The sequence below is a fragment of the Muntiacus reevesi genome, chromosome 19 (genome assembly GCF_963930625.1).
Source record: "Muntiacus reevesi chromosome 19, mMunRee1.1, whole genome shotgun sequence".
Taxonomy (NCBI): Eukaryota; Metazoa; Chordata; class Mammalia; order Artiodactyla; family Cervidae; genus Muntiacus; species Muntiacus reevesi.
In genome coordinates, this window is record NC_089267.1 from 36,044,915 (window position 1) to 36,057,837 (window position 12,923).

The 12,923-nt window shown below is 40.6% G+C and overlaps 1 protein-coding gene across 2 annotated transcripts in view; it reads left to right on the forward strand.

The window, feature by feature from the left end:
• Positions 1 to 12,923, forward strand: part of LAMA4 (laminin subunit alpha 4) — a 146,155-nt gene that overhangs the window by 45,517 nt on the left and 87,715 nt on the right. For both annotated transcript variants that reach the window (XM_065911803.1, XM_065911804.1), the window contains exons 3-4: positions 799 to 923; positions 5,582 to 5,662. In XM_065911803.1, the coding sequence (XP_065767875.1) occupies positions 799 to 923; positions 5,582 to 5,662 (206 nt within the window). The remainder of the gene's footprint in view (positions 1 to 798; positions 924 to 5,581; positions 5,663 to 12,923) is intronic.

The window sequence follows — 12,923 nt, forward strand, 5'->3', positions numbered from 1 at the left end:
TTTCCCACCCAGTAATTGAACCCGAGTCTCTTAACGTCTCCTGTATTGGCAGGCGGGTTCTTTACCATTCTGCCACCTGAGGCTGGGAGCTGATGATAATGTGCGTAGGAAAGGAGGGAAGGATCGAGGAGTCATCAGGAAGGAATCCTGAAGCTCTCAAAGGCCTGGTACAGATCTTGAATGATAAACAGGCATTCTAGGCAGAAGAATCAACTGTTGTGAGCTTTTCTTCCAAATATCCCTACCATAAATGGAAGAATCACACAATAAACCAGCTTACTATTTCTCGTATACCGTTATGCAAGATACCAGCCCATTAGCTGAATATTCTTTATCTACCTTCTAGTCCATTTATACTTTACTTGGACACATTTTATTCTTCTGAGCCCATAAGTTCTTAAAATGTTCCCCCTAGTGTTTACCAGGAGGGGATTTTTTTTTCATTTCATATTTATTCCTAGTCAGTAAACTGATGCTTCTAGGATATTCAGAGCTTGATTATTCTGATTATCATTCTGAATTGAAATGAATGACTAATAATCTGCTCTTCACACCAACTCTGAAGAGAGCCCCCAGGCTGCCAGTGCACATGCAGAAGTCTTCCCCATGGTTCACACTTTGTAGCATCCACCGGGGCCAGCATAGCTCCTCTGTGCTGACCAGTAAGCATCATTACATACCATCTGCTTTGTCAGGCCCGATATCCCTTTTGCTTGAAATACTGCTTGATTCCCACATTTGCTGTGTATAAAATTTTTTGTGTGCCCTTGTCAATTTTCTTATCTTTTTGTCTCATAGCACTGCCAGCGGAACACAACAGGCGAGCACTGTGAGAAATGTCTAGATGGTTATATTGGAGATGCCATCAGGGGACCCCCCCGGTTCTGCCAGCCATGCCCCTGCCCCCTGCCTCATGTTGCCAAGTAAGTCTTAAAGGAAAATAGCCTTTCTACTGCTTATCCCCTTTGTTTTTCTTTTCTTTTTTCTCCCTATACAGAGTTCTAGGGTTTTTGTACCATCAAAATTGAGTATCTCCTGTTGCAACGAGACTGGAAAAGATACAGGAAAGTTTTCTAGCCCGAATCCACTTTCAGGAAAATGTAAACACTTACAGTATAGGTGGTGACTCTGTTCCCTATATTGGGGGTGGGTTGCAGGACTCATCCCAGACACAGTGAAGTTTCCCAAGCTTTATAAGCAAGGCTATTCCCATTTTTTCTCGACTGTCCCTTGACCTAGAGAGATTGCAAATGGTGATGCCCACAGACGTCATAATTCAGTGTTTTCAGTAGTACTGGTTTCTTCTGACTCCCGCAGAGCAGACCTTTTCTACATGTGGCAGCTAAGTGGATTTTCAGTTAGAAATAGAGCATAGATAAACAGAGTGCTTTAGACCGGTCAGCACATAGAAGATTTCTGAGAAAATGAATTTTCGCTTCTGGCTGTGTTTCCTGAATGAGAAATTAAAGACAATATGCATAGTATGGCAAAACCAATACGATGTTGTAAAGTAAAATTAATTAATTAATTAATTTTAAAAAAGACAGTGCACATACATCTTAGTGGAAATAATGGAACTCTTTTCAGGCACATATATGTATAAATCCAGCAGTCAAGTCAGGACTAGCCATTTTATTGACTTAAAAGTGTAGAATGTAATGTAGAATTAAAATGATGTAATGGTATTTAGTTTTCCAGCATTTTGCATACTATCAGGTGCTCTTCTAATTGTTTGGATGTAATATTTCCTTGATAGTTGTAAAGATTAAATAATGCATATAAAATAACTAGAAAAAATCCTGAATGCCTTACATACACTCTCTCTCTCTCTCACTCTCTGTCTCTCTCTCTCTCACACACACACACACACACTCTCTCTCTCTCTCTCTCTCTCTCTTTCTTGTTTTCTTTTTTATTATGGCTTAATACAAGATATTGAATATAGTTCCCTGTGCTATATAATAGGATCTTGTTGTTTATCGACCCTACATATAATAATTTGCGTCGACTAATCCCGAACTCCCAATCCATCCCTCTCCCACCCCTCTCAGGCCACCTGACAACCCCCAGTCTGTTCTCTATGTCTGTGAATCAGTTTCTCTTCCATAGATAAGTTCATCTGTGTTATATGTTAGATTCCATATATAAGTAATATCATCACACACGCTTTCTTATAAAGAGAAAAGAGATGACAACCAAGTTTCCCCCTAACTGTTTTTATTGAACACCAATATCACCTAACATTTCACCTAATAGTTTGTGATTTGTTCAGATCCTCTGATGAGTCTGACAGGCAGTGAAGAAGTTAAAGTTTTACAGTCCCATCTTTCTTTAGAAACCCTTAAACTGCCTTAGCCCTTGCTTTGTGATTTTTCATGTTCAGTGGTGTTAATAGTGTGCACAAAATGGATGGTACTGAGAGTGAGGCTGGAAACTCAAACACTGTGTTCTGTTCTTTTTATTCAAGCTTGTCCTGATTTATGAGCTCCCTTTGCTCCACCTAGATATATTATTTAATTGTTCATTAATATTCTGCTCTCAAGCATGAGTCTTAACCACATCTGACGGCGTGTTCAGTGTGCTCTTCCCTTACCGTGGTGTAGTTATTTTGTTAAATATATTTACCTCCAACTTTCTAATAACGGGTTTCACTCATTCTCCCACATGAACAAAGTTGTTATATAGCATCATCTGCTCAAAGCAGGTTTGTAAGCTTAGAGCTGCAGTTTCTTTAGAAATTAACAGAGGAATTAGAAAGGTAATCCCAAATTCTTCATTATGTTGTCTGACTTTTGTACTTTTTTGCACCATACATATGACAATTACTTATCTAAATTATGTGACATTAATGCTTTGAGATGCGAGGCTTCTGGAACCTCATTGGCTGAGAAGTCTTATCTACGTAAAATCAATAAATATTAATCACTTATTACATGCCAATCATGTACTGGTTGTTGGTCACAGTTGTGAAGAGAATGGTCAAAAACTCCTGCCTTCCTTAAAATAGATCAGATTACAACAGTATTTTGACACTTCTAAAGCAAATGACCTTTTTATCTACGAGACAGATTATCCAATGTCTTAGTTCATCAAAAAGTTCTTTTGAAGACTGTTAATGCTTTTAAATAAAATAAACAGAAACTTGCCAGTTGGGTAATGAAGTTCTTGTCTTGAAAGAGAAAACACAGGTAGTTCCATAGGCACCAAGAAATACCATTTCCACCCATATTCTTTCTCTGCTTGTGTGTGTAGATCTGAGTTCAGAAGAGCAGTTGAGGGACTTAGGGAATGGATTGTGCAGTTAGGTACATATTCACAGATATAAAAGCTGAAGTTTCTAGAGGACAGATTTGAGATGAAAAAACCTGTTGAAAGTTAACACAAAAGCAAAAATATACAACCTATAAGTAAAGAACATACGTGAGAGTATGGAGGAATGGGGGAGGGTAGGAGAGATCTGCTTTCTCTGTAGTGGCAATAGTTCTATTTCCTGAATCCCTTCGGGGAGAAAACTGGCTCCAAAAAGCCGGGAGTAGTCTGCAGTCATAGAATAGGACAAATTGGCCTGGATCCTATAAAGTGCTAGTCTTTGATCTGGCCTTATTATTGACTGAGTTAACTAATCTCAAATACAAATCAAATATCATATAAAATCAGACTCCCCATTGCCTCTTTCAGCTTTTCTTAAAATTCATATTGCTGCTTTCTATAAAAATCAAAGTGCCAGGACTTTTATTTGAGCTTTCAGAAAGGCACCATGTGTGGAATCTCAGTTCCGCTAGAAAGATACACTAGTTGAGCCTACAGACCCAGGATTTGGATCCCCAGTTACAAGAGCCACATTTGAAAGCAAGAGAGTGATGCTTAAGGGAGTTTTGCAAACAAACAGTGCTGAGTCTGTTTCCTTTAAGTTCCCTGAGGGTTTTTCAAAAGCGTAAGACTCCCTTCCACTTGGAGAGGGCACTGTGGTTGTTAGTGTGGGCTGAGAAAGGCACAGTGATTTCATTTCCCTAGCTCCAAACAGACTTTAGCATAAGCAAAATGTAAACAGTTAATGTTGATGAAAAACAAAAAAAGGAGCTCTCGATGGCCCTACTGCTCCTGTGTCTCCCTCCACCAAGACCAGTGATCACATAGCTGTTTCCAGGGTCCATTTGCACAGAGCTTAGTTATTTATTTGGGGTTTGGCCAGACATCTTCCATGTCTACTAATAATTGCATCAAGTAAGGAAAATGTCATCTGTTCGAAACAGTAGGACCTTAGCTCAAAGAAGATAACTGCAGGCAAATCTTTCCAGGCAAATCTTTCATTCCTTCAAGCCATGGGCGGGCCACTGGGTGGAACATCTTCAAAGAAATATGCATGTTCTGGACGCCTAACTGATGGTGTTTCTTCAAGAAGGCTGAGGAATAAGAACAAGAAAAATAAAGGATAAATGCCAAAGAAATGTAATTCATTGGAGTGTTTTTAACCAAACCACTAGGGAAAATAAGTTGTGTGTAGTGCCTTTTACTGAGAAGCACATGTTGTTTTCTGATTGATTTTATAAATGTATTCACACAAAGCAAACATATCCATTTGCTTTCCTCCAAAGACCATTAGGTCTTTGCTGATACATGCAGAAATGTGAGAACAGCAGGTCACACTCCATGGATTGTACAGTACCTAAGCCAAACCTAATTTAAAAGTCTTTAAAATTTTGTATACCATCCTCATAGGGATAGATTCCTGTCAATGTAGAATTTTCAAAACATATAGAGTAATATTCCATTTCCCTGCCTTGATAATTATTTATTCTGCTGAAACAGTGTGTGTTTGTTTTCTGTTCTGTGTCCTACTTTTTATTATCAAAAAAAAGAAGAAGAATCAAAAGAGAGGGTTTCATGGACTAGAACCCTTTTACTGTGGGTCCTATTTTTTGCTTGAGTACTTGCTTTGTGACTTTGGTCAGTTGAGCCAGTCCCTGCACCCTTTATTCCCATCCCTTAAGGTACACAAGAAAGAAATTAAAGTTCTGTAAAGATTATAAAGCATATAATCTTTATAAAGATTATAAAGCAACATCTGGTTCATGATGTTGAAGAGTGAAAGAGAGCTAATGCAGGAAAAAAAGAGGAAAACTTTCAAGTGAATACACAGAAAGTGATGGGAAAAAAAGAGAAAATTCTCATATGAATCTAAAATCACAGGTAAAATTTGCTTATTTTATATCCAGCTTTGGAATATGTGGTTTAGACTTGCATTAAATACACACACACACACACACACACACACACACACACACACACACACAATATACGTGATGTTCTGCAAATTCCCACTGTTTCAAGTCAAAATAATGAAGTGCCTCTATGGAAAAATAAATGAGGTAGATGGAAATGGTGTCACCAGTGGTGTCACTTTCTGTCTGAGCCTGATATTCTAAGCTTTCCTAAAAGGAGGGAGATTTAATTTAAATGAAGCAAGTGATCACACCCATTTGAATTTGAGGGGGACCAAGGTAGAGATGATCTAATCAAAATTAAGACAGCCTCTTCAGTGATGTATGAACTGACTTCTAATATTCTCTTTCAATTCTAGTTTTGCAGAGTCCTGCTATAGGAAAAACGGAGCTGTTCGGTGTATTTGTAAAGAAAACTATGCTGGACCTAATTGCGAAAGGTAGGCTCCTGAACACCCCTGTGCTCTGTGAGGGTAAAAGGAAACTTCCTGTTTCCCACATTCATCAGTTCTGCCATGCTCTCTCTCGTTCAATAGGTCTTAAGAAGGAATGAGGGATAGCATTTCAGAACCTTTTGGGGGAACTTTCCCAAACCCCATGCCTCAGATACAACTATAAGAATGCTCCCTAGGGGCTTCCCTGGTGGTCCAGTGGGTAAGAATCTGCCTGCCAATGCAGGGGACACAGGTTCAGTCCCTGGGTAGGGAAGATCCCACATGCCACAGGGCAACTAAATCCGTGCGCAACAGCTACGGAAACCTGGGCCATCTAGAGCCTGTGCTCCACGACAGGAGAAGCCACTGCAGTGAGAAGCCTGTGCACCGCAGCTAGAGAGTAGCCTCCGCTCACCACAGCCAGAGAAAGCAGCAGCGAAGACTCAGTGCAGTCAAAAGTAAGTTAATTAATTTTAAAAAAAAAGAATGCTCCATAGGCGTCCATGGCTACATCACAGGATAAATGGGTAAGGAAAGAGGAAAATGAATGTCTGTATTTTGAAGAGATGGTTTGGGAAACAGTCCTTTCTCTCTCTCTCTCACTGAGAACTAGTAGTACAATAATTAATGTCCAAAAGAGAGGGAGAAAGGAGAAAGACTTCTTCAGGCATTCCTTTTTCTATTAACTGGTCAGTTTACAGTGATACATTGAAAAAGGCACAAACCTATTATTTAACCTATTTTTTATACCATTTCCTCTCCTGAAAAGTAATTCCATGAGTTTGGATTTTCTGAATCCCTTTTTTGGTATTTATACCTAACACTTTTTTAAGTTGCTTTGGGCTTTGCTCAAACAGGAAAGGACTTGGCAAGCAAGAGTGCACGGCTTCCCACCAAATGATTTCTGGCAAGATATTTCCCATCCTCCCTCAGCTGCTCACAGGTTTCTAAGATAAAAGGGCTTTCACTAAAAGAGTCTCACAGAGAGGCCTTCTTATTTTTAACAGAAATGCCATTAACGTCGGCCTCCCCATGTATTTAGGCAGCAAAATGATGTGTGGTGTCCTCAAGACAGGGAAGGAAGGGCCAGAAAGAACCAGTCAGACATCTAGTCCCATATCCCCACGGCCGTGGGGTGCTCACTTCACACAGCACACTGCCTGCTGCCCTGGGTGGGGCTCAGAAACTCAGCCTAGAGTTCAAAAGGTAAACCTTAATTACCATTCCACATCCTCCATCTCTCAAAGAAAACACCCTCCATCTCTCAAAGTGTAGCTCTGGAACTCTTTTGAAAAAACCACAGTGTCTATGGAACATAGAAAATCTCTATATTTTGAGGAGATTGTTATTGTAATTATTATATATGCAAAATATGGATAATTCTTTTGCTGAAGAGTTGTGGGATTTCCCCCCTTTTTACTGTAAGGGAAGAGGAACATGAAAGCTAAGAGACCATGTGAATGTCATCCTTTAGGGGAACTGCTAGAGATGATCAGACGACGTTCGGCTGATGAATGCTGGTGACACACTTATTCTGTATTTCTTTATGTGGGGGCCCAGGGACATGAACCATCTGATCTACTCATTGTCTGGCTCCCCAGGGTGTGAGAGGTTGTTCAACAGCCAGGGATGGAGCTTTTTTTCTCATCAGTGTCTGAGGTTAAACTCAGTTTAGTCTGATAAAGATTAAGCAATATTACTGGCTAATGGGTGCTGGATGGCTCCTGAGAAGGGAATTAATAGTCTTAGAGTCCTGCTGACCGAACACACATTCCCCCAGAAGTGACGTAATCTGGGCCCCAAGGGCTCAGTTCTACACAGTCACACAGGGGCGTGGATGGGGTTCTGTCAGCGACGGCGGGGGGCCTGGCACAAGACAGCGTGTACCCTCAGACGTGGAGCTGTGGGTGATAAATCCCCCGGCACACACTGGAGGCTCCTGGAACCTGGCATTAATCAGCAAGGCTCAGTGAGATCTGCTGCTTAGCTGGACCTGGATTGATAGGATGCAGGGGAGAGCACCAGTTTGGGAGGTGGAAGTAAGGTGCTGAGATGTAGCGTCAGCCTGGCTGAGTCCGTCTCTCAGCTTTGGATTCCTTTGTGATCCCTTTGTGATCCTCCTGGGTAAGTTATTTGATCTCTATGTGGCAGTTTCCACATCTCTAGAAAGGAAAAAAATGAAAAATACCCACCTCATAAGAGAAGTTCTTAGTATGGCACCTGGCACTTGATAAATGCTCAATGATAATTAACTGGAGACAGTGTGAGTCATGGAGCCTGTTGTCCTGTTCCACCACTGGCATAATGAGTGCTTGGGACACATTATGTGTTGGCTTGTTTCCCTGAATCTGTTTCCTTAACTAGAAATGGTGCCTTTACTATGACTGTCTCCTGTGTCCTCTCTCAGCCTCATAAGTACCCCTAGAGGTGCTCATATTTTATCATTTTGCAGGTGAAGAAGCTACTTGTCTAAAGTCACATCACTTGCTAAGTGGGAGAACCAGGATTTGAAAAGTTTGGGCTAAACATTTGTATTCTCCCATTCTGCTTTTCCCAAATGTCTTCCTAAGAGTCTCCTATTTTAAACGTTGATGATTAATGAGCTAGATGAACTTTTGATATGGAGGAGAAAAATGGTTAATCTGTTGACTAGATTCTGTTTGACAGGAGGCTACATCTACAGGGGCGCTGGAAGTATGCATCTCTTCTAAGGCCTCTCATCTGCTTTGGGGGAGGATCACTTAGAGCGAATTTCTCCATATTTCCTGTCCACCCTTCCTCACACCCTGCTCTTTTAAAGAGAATGTACTGAGGTCTTTTACATTGAAACTTGACTTGATAATCCAGGGAACTCTTCCTCAAAATAGAAATGACTACAGAAACAGATTGTGGTGGAGCGGGTAGGGATGTGATACATGTAAGATGTGGTCTCTTGTCCTCAATGAAGTCAAAGCTAGGGCAGGAGACAAACCTCAAAAGCATTGATTGCCAGACAGAAAAAAGGAAATGCCAAAGAGAAGGCTAACAGAGGCTCTTCACAACTGTAGTGGAAGGAGAGATTTCCTTCCCGTGGAGGGGCTGGGTCATCTCACAGGAGGTGGCCTCAACTGCTTGTGATTTGTTTGACTCTGGAACTGAAGGGGGGTGGGGGGGGGGGGCTCTGTTTTGAGTTTAATCATCAGATTAAGTTTTTCCAGTTAAATTTCATCTAATATGTTTTCAGTTAATTTGTAAACTCAAATTTGCCCACAAGATCTTTTCAAAATATGTAGCTGGTTTGTATGGATGTCTATCTCATTCGTCCAAACAAGAACGCGCTGGGTGTTTCTGTACTTAGAGATCATTTAATCAAAGGTGGTTTTCAAGTCTGACTTTGTGTATGTATCTCCTGGAAACCTTTGGATTCCCGGGCCCTGCCTAAACCCCTCCATGCCCCACTGAGAAGAGACCTCTCAGGTGAAGCTGGGGGACCCATATTTTGACTCCCTGTTGGATTCTCACAGCAATCCTCTCACTGGCTTGTGAACTACTGCTCCGTTTCAATCTTTGATACCACACCCACAAACTGTAAAATATTGTTTCCCAAACTGGGACTCAAGAGCCACAGGTGTCCTCGGAAATATCTGTGGAGGTTCATGGGTTCTCAGCGAGTTTTTTCTTAATTTTGTGTTTTATTTCAGTGATAATCCCGAGGGTAAAAAAGTTCACTGAAACATGTTCTATACATTCTGTAGTACCATGTTATAATAGAGGAGGATCTATCTGCCTCAGAGCTAAGGAGAAAATAAATGGTTGATGGTGTGTCAGTGAGACATTACAGACAGCTGGAGGCCCAAAGACGACATTGAGGCAAACTGAGTCATCATACAGCAGAAGGTAATAAGAAGAGTTGCCAAGAATACACAGAAGAACTATACAAAAAAATCTTAATGACCCAGATAACCATGATGGCGTGATCAGTCACCTAGAGCCAGACATCCTGGAATGCGAAGTCAAGTGGGCTTTACGAAACATCACTACAAACAAAGCTAGTGGAGGTAATGGAATTCCAGTTGAGCTATTTCAAATCCTAAAAGATGATGCTGTGAAAGTGCTGCACTCAATATGCCAGCAAGTTTGGAAAACTCAGCAGTGGCCACAGGACCGGAAAAGGTCAGTTTTCATTCCAGTCCCAAAAGAAAGGCAATGCCAAAAAATGTTCAAACTACCATACAATTACACTCATCTCACACGCTAGCAAAGTAATGCTTAAAATTCTCCAAGCCAGGCTTCAACAGTATGTGAACCATGAACTTCCAGATGTTCAAGCTGGATTTAGAAAAGGCAGAGGAACCAGAGATCAAATTGCCAGCATCCGTTGGATCATAGAAAAAGCAAAAGAGTTCCAGAAAACATCTACTTCTTTATTGACTATGCCAAAACCTTTGACTGTGTGGATCACAACAAACTGTGGAAAATTCTTCAAGAGATGGGAATACCAGACCACCTTACCTGCCTCCTGAGAAATCTGTATACAGGATAAGAAGCAACAGTTAGAACTGGACATGGAACAGTAGACTGGTTCCAAATCAGGAAAGGAATATGTCAAGGCTATATATTATCACCATGCTTATTTAACTTATATGCAGAGTACATCATGCAAAATGCCAGGCTGGATGAAGTACAAGCTGGAATCAAGATTGCTAGAAGAAATATCAATAACCTCAGATACACAGATGACACCACCCTGATGACAGAAAACAAAGAAGAACTAAAGAGCGTCTTGATGAAAATGGAAGAGGAGGATGAAAAAGTTGGCTTAAAACTCAACATTCAGAAAATTAAGATCATGGCATCTAGTCCCATCACTTCATAGCAAATAGATGGGGAAACAATGAAAACAGTGACAGACTTTCTTTTGGAGGGCTCCAAAATCACTGCAGATGGTGACTGCTGCCATGAAATTAAAAGATGCTTGCTCCTTAAAAGAAAAGGTATGACCAACCTAGACAGTGTAGTAAAAAGCAGGGACATTACTTTGACAACAGAGGTCCATATAGTCAAAACTATGGTTTTTCCAATAGTCATGTATGGATGTGAGAGTTGGACGATAAAGAAGACTGAGCACCAAAGAATTGATGCTTTTGCACTGTGGTGTTGGAGAAGACTCTTGAGAGTCCCTTAGACTGCAAGGAGAGCAAGCCAGTCAATCCTAAAGGAAATCAGTCCTAAATATTCATTGGAAGGACTGATGCTGAAGCTGAAACTCCAATACTTTGGCCACCTGATGCGAAGAACTGACTCATTTGAAAAGACCCTGATGCTGGGAAAGATTGAAGGCGGGAGGAGAAGGAGATGACAGAGGACAAGATAGCTGGATGGCATCACCGACTTGATGCACATGAGTTTGAGCAAGCTCCAGAGGTTTGTGATGGACAGGGATGCCTGGAAAACTGCAGTCCATGGGGTCATAAAGAGTTGGACACGACTAAGCAACTGAACTGAACTGAACTGAGTCATCACACAGCACCGGGCAGGCCATGCATGCTGAAGTCAAACAGGCCTCTACCATGTCACATTACGAATGGTCATTCAGTTGCGACAACATCATCTGTTTCCTGAATGATGCTGTTAATTTGAATTCGATTCATTTTATAGTTTTGTTGTGTTTTATTTGGAAAATTTATCCTGGTTTTTCAAGATACATAAAAGTCATAGACATAAAGAGTTACTACTTAGTTTTCTGTTTGAAGTATTTAAGGATGATTTAAGTGAACACTGGAAGAGATAGTCTATGTAAATGTTTTCCTTTTCACAAGGATCCATACAACATACATGTTTGAGCAACACTGGTCTAAAATAGGAAAGACATGAGCCTCTTTCTTTAGTACTGTGCAAAATAGTTCAAACATGCTGGTCTTCCCAGTAAGGTCCGAGTTATTTAGCCTACTCTGGGCCTTGCCTGTCTCTTCCCAAAGCCCTGTCTCACCTCGTAATTTAAACTTCCCATACTGGACCTGCTGCTCTTAACACCCACTGGGTCAGCTGTAGAGCTTACCACATATTGTTGCAATTTAGATGATGATGATAGTGATAATGGTAAAAATAATAAGTGCTTACTGTATGCTAGTTACTATTGTCAGCACTTTCTTTATAGGCAATGATATATTTAAACCTCAAAGAAAAATCCTATGAGATACCATTTTCATCCTTATTTACAGAGAAAGAAAGTGAGACACAGAGAGGTTAAGCCGCTTGTTCAAAGTCAAACAATTTTTAAAAATCTCTTTGAACTGTGAGCTTCTCAACAGTAGTGTCTTATTTCTGTCTCTCTTCATTCTTCCCCCATTACAATATCTAGAATATTATAGGCACTGAGTTACATTTGTTTCAGTAATGGTTCTTTAAAACGTTTTTTTTACTAAAAAACCCCAAAACGTTTATTATTCCTTTAAAAAGATTCGATGCAGTGAAAAGAGTCAGACATTTCTGGCACCATTTGACCCCCTACTTCTCACCCCAAGCCTGGAAAATCAAAGACCCAGAATTGATTAGGGGTTGCAAAAGTAAGTTATCTTCTGACGCAAATAATTATAAAATGAACAATCATATGGACAGGAGTTTTGAATCTCATTCTCATTCAGAGTGACCTTCCCTCTGCTCCTCAGTAGTACATTTTATTTAAAGATGGAGGGGCCTTTATTAGGTGGCTCTCGTTGCTTAAGGATCAGGAAAGAAGAATGGGGCAAATTAAATTTAAGGGAATCTGAAAATCCTAACAGGAAAAGACGAACATAATATCATCAGAGACTATGATGATGACAGTGATAATGATTTTGATAATGACCTTGAAGTTAGAAAAAAGTAATGAAGAGGAAGAGGAAGCTAACATTTATTGAGGATTATATTATGATTCAGGCTTCTGAGATGGCGCAGTGGTAAAGAATCTGCGTGCCAGGGCAGGAGACTCAGGTTCGATCTGTGGGTTGGGAAGATCCCCTAGGGTAGGAAATGTATTCTTGCCGGGAATATCCCATGGACAGAGGAGCCTGGAGGGCTACAACCCATGGGCTCACAAAGAGTAAGACGTGACTGAACATGCACCATATTATGATTTGGTGATTTAGTCTGATTCTGCAGTCATCATATTTTTCAAACTTAAGCTGTCAGACCTGTTTTCTATACAAAAATCTTATTAAGCCTACTCTTGCCTGCTCCACTTCTGGATTCTTGCCCTGTGACCTGGAATGGGTTATTTATATTTCCCTAGCTTTAGTTCCCAGTCTTT